Source organism: Cyclopterus lumpus, chromosome 4 (assembly GCF_009769545.1).
Source record: "Cyclopterus lumpus isolate fCycLum1 chromosome 4, fCycLum1.pri, whole genome shotgun sequence".
Classification (NCBI taxonomy): Eukaryota; Metazoa; Chordata; class Actinopteri; order Perciformes; family Cyclopteridae; genus Cyclopterus; species Cyclopterus lumpus.
The window spans coordinates 16695499-16699941 of NC_046969.1; the positions used below are offsets into that span (position 1 = coordinate 16695499).

The 4443-nt window shown below is 46.8% G+C and overlaps 1 protein-coding gene across 1 annotated transcript; it reads right to left on the reverse strand.

Annotated features, from left to right (window-relative positions):
* Window positions 1–2060: 2060 nt before the first annotated feature.
* On the reverse strand, window positions 2061–3835 carry her6 (hairy-related 6). The gene is made up of 4 exons (XM_034531013.1): window positions 3520–3835; window positions 3274–3369; window positions 3074–3161; window positions 2061–2900 (listed from the first exon to the last, which is right to left on the reverse strand). Exons 1-4 carry the CDS (start codon window positions 3625–3627, stop codon window positions 2365–2367), a joined length of 828 nt encoding a protein of 275 aa, XP_034386904.1. The 5' UTR covers window positions 3628–3835; the 3' UTR covers window positions 2061–2364.
* Window positions 3836–4443: the final 608 nt, after the last annotated feature.

Sequence of the window (4443 nt, forward strand, 5' to 3'; positions counted from 1 at the left end):
CCGAGTGTGGGAAAAGTTAATGGACACGCATGGCAGCTAACCCCCCGGTCGTGTTGTGACATGTGTGCGGTCACTCCGGCAGCTCGGCCACTGCACTGGGTAATTGGAGAGGCTCGTAAAGCTTTTCTCCAGAGGGGAAGAGACCACTGAAGATGTTGGTGGGGAGGGGAGAGGAGGGGAGGGGGGAAGGAAGGGAGGGAGGGAGGAAGAAGGGAAAAGGCTGTGAGGTGGGGAGGGAGGGCTCAGCAGCTGGGTGTCGTCCGGGTCACACCACGTGCCTCCCAGACGTCCCGCGTCCAGCTGTGGCCCCGGGGCTCGGGGCAGGAAGCTCGACACTGGTCTGAGCACAGCTGGAATGCTGTGGGAACGTTTTGTGGAGGTGTGTGTGCAACTGTGCATATTTGTGTGGAGAAGCTCTGGCACACAGGAGACCGACTGTTATCCTGTGTGGTAGGCCTTTCCTTGAACCCCCACACCCCCCACTTAACTCTCCACTACCTCACCCATTGTGCCCTTTGGCCAGGCATGTCCTCACCCAACACTCTGCACAAACACACACGCACAAGACGTATGCACGCACAGGCACGAGCACACACATGGCTTCAATCAAACAGGGATGCATGGCCCCCTGTAAAAAGGTGTGATGGAAATTCAAAATGATGGCACTTATCCACACTTTGTGCCTCTTAGCGCACTGATAATTGCAAACACCTGCACCCCCCTTCCCACACACACCCCCTTCAAAGAAGGGCCACACTCGGATAGCTGGAGGGGGGACACACACCTGGGCAGAGCAGAGCGCTACCACATGGCTCAGTGGCTAGGTGTTTAACGTGTCCTTCTGCTGTCAGCCCACCATCCCCTGGCATCAAGGAACTCCCTCGGCTCTGATTAAAGACACAGCCGGAGGCTCCTCTCTGCTTCATGCTCTCAGGAAATTATTGCTATTGGCAATGTTGAAGCTGACTGATCAGCTGAAATCCTCATAAAGATGAGTTTCTAGCTTTTTTAGCTTCTTCACTTCCAATTAACGCTCGATTGTGAGTTCAAAAATTGAATTTCCTACTTTGAAATGTAAAGAGTCATCTTTGATGAGTGGCCATTTAGCTCCTTGTCCTGATAAAATAGTTTTTTTTAAAACACAAGATAAAAACAAAGATTCAAGTGACAGATGATTTATCAAGCTCTGAAATTGCTGGTTGGAGAAGCTTATTTTACTCACAGATGCAACCTAAGCCTCTCCAACAAAATGCTCCTATGTCAAGACTTAAAGAAACATAATTAGAGTATTTTCCTATTTACATAACCATATCTTTAATAAACCAGAGGCTCTGCTCTTATTCATCTAAGAAGTTCAACCACAGCAGCCATTGACGCCACTCGTTGACCTAACAAATACCAATCACACTGCAATACAATGCTGCACTGCTAGATGGCGTAAGTGACCTCTGTAAGACTCCAAAGTTTCCACCAGGAGTTGTGAAACTGCTGGACTATCAGCACTATAGTCTCACTCCTTTGCATGATGAAGAGCTACGGTCTCCTTCCTGACTCAATTACTGAGATAATAGAATTACAACAGTTACTGTTTACCGACAGTCTGGTCCAGCGTGACTTACAGTTACTGAGCATGAACAGTGTTGTTGCTCAGAGGCACTCTGTAAGATGTATGCCTCTTAATAAATAGCACACTAGTTGTTGCAGAGATTGAACCATACACATTACTGCAGAGAGTCTCTTACAGCCAGCAACACTTCCTTTTCTGTATGGTCCAGTGTTACTAATATTGAAAATAAAACTTAACATTTCCCATCCCTTTCTGACCCAACAAAACACTTGTTGGTGTTGTGTGTAAACAGCACACTCAAAAGGGATTCTTACATAACAAATAGTGCAACCAAAAAGGTAAATGTGTTATATCACACAGACGAATACACATCATATTTTAAGTACCAAATAAGATGCACAAACAGGAGCAAATTCGTATTATTTGCAGTTTTACGCAATAATAATAAGATCGTATGTAGTTTTCCCAACAAACAACTCAAGCGCATGTTTTTCAATATCATTACAAATTTATTTGTCTTCCAAAACGAAGAACATCATAAGAGCATTGAACATATCTTTGGCATCACACAGTAAAAAAAGACAACTCAAATATATATAAAAAAATGCAGTGAACGGACTTCCACAATACTAATCTCATTTCAATATGAACTTCACTCCCTTGTTAGCTGTACAAATATAGTGCATTCTCTTTCCATTTTACAAGAAAAAAAACAGATTCAAAACAACTTTCTAACATTGAACAAAGAGAGAACTATTAAGTGTCATGTTAAAGTCTTGATGGCTCTTTCCCACTTTTCACCAGGGTCGCCACACCGAGTCCGCGTTACCCGACGGGGCTCCGGGGGAAACCGCAGCCGGTAGAGGGACCGGTGTGCTGACGTTATTGGCGTAAACGGGGATAACGGGGCCGTTTGGCGCAAACGCCGCGTTAGGTATGAGGAATGCAAACTGTCCGTCTGTCGCTGGCACGATCTGGAAACCGCCGTAGACTTTTGTGCCGTCCGATGGTAAATTAGCCGGCGACGAACCTCCTTTACAGGACACCGGGTTCATGGGCAGGACCTGCGGGGATGAGCTGGGGATCTGCATGGGCTGGCCGAAGGAGGGGTGGGTTGGTCCGACGGAGGGGAGCTGGTGTTGGTGTTGGTGCTGGCTGGGGTAGTTCATCGCGTTGATCTGGGTCATGCAGCTGGCCAAGTGGCCGAGGAGCCGCGTTCTGACCTCGGTGTTGACACCTTCGCAGGTGGACAGGAACCGGGTGACTTCGTTCATGCACTCGCTGAAACCGGCGCGATATTTTCCCAAGACAGTGGGGTCGGTGTTCAGAGCAGCTGCAGAGAAAACGTATATTTAACTCAGGATATTCATATGCACATGCTGTTTTATTTGCACAATGTGTCAAATCTGTCAGATTTAGACGGCGGGGACCTTCAGCAGGTTTTGTTAGACCAACCCAGATGTGTTCTAAAAACGCACAGGCATGAGACCGGAAAATGCGACTTACCGGTCATCTGAGCCCTCTGGAGGTTCCGGAGATGCTTCACCGTCATCTCCAGGATGTCCGCTTTCTCCAGTTTAGAGTGTCTGGAGCTCTGCGAGGACGGAAAACACACATGGTTAGGACTACGTGCTCACTTTCTCAGCGTTTGACAGGGTCAGTTTTGAAATATATTAATAACCAAGACGCTATAAGTGAGTACTTACATCTTTTTTGAGCGCATCCAGGATGAGAGTTTTCAGCTGCCCCAAGCTCTCGTTGATTCTGGCTCTTCTCCTCTTTTCCATTATTGGCTTGGATGACTAAAGATTTTAAAAAAACAATTAGATTAACTGTTTTATTGCATGCGTAAAAGTGAAATCCTTTGCCTCGGATCAGGAACTTCTGGAAATTGTTGTCCAAAATGAAACGTTGCAGGCATTTCTAAGATGAAGGGCACTCATAATACCAACCTTTCTGTGCTCAGATGCTGTCTTGGGTTTATCGGGAGTTGTGTTCATGCTTGCAGGGGTTGCAGCGACCGGAGAGGAGGACGTTTTTTCCATCATATCGGAAGGCATTTTCGTATCGGAAATATCCAACAAAACCACAGCAAATTACGATCCAGCGATGTAAGAAAAAGGGTGATGAATATTTTCAGTGTTCAATATTCAAAAGTCCCCTCTCCCTCAAAACAATCCTGAGATCTGTATCGTATCAAGTTAAAATCCGTTTGAGCGATGCGCAGCAGCCGCGGCAGCGATCACGAGCGGATGCAGAAGTCTCTCTGTTGGTCTCTCCGCGTGTGGCTTGTATTTATATCTCGCCCTGCACGCGAACGGCTCGTGTGAAACTTCCCAAACTTTCTTTCCCACAGTAACTTTCCACCAATCAGGGCGAGGGACACGCGGCCCAAGGGAGGACGGCTCGTGGTCGGCGCCCTCCCATTGGTTGTTTGGCCGCAAGAGCTGGCGGCCAATGGCGCGGGGCCCGGGTTCAGGGCACAGCCGGGGAAACTGCCTGCAGTCTTCAATCATCGGACCGTTTACATATTAACAGTGGAGCCGCTGACTGGCACCGCCACCAGGAGCGGGCACAGGGACCTTTTATCTCCCAGACAAGAGATAACAGCGGAAAACACAACAACAATATTATATTAAAAAATATACACTAGCTGTTATGAATACATCTACATTTAACACCAGCATAATTATAATAATTATAATAATTAATTAAATAATAATAATTTCACTTTAATACCCACAATCAAACCAACTTGAACCGATTATGCTGTGGCCTGTACACACACACACACACGCACGCACACACACACACACACACACACACACACACACACACACACACACACACACACACACAGTTGCCCTCTAACTCTT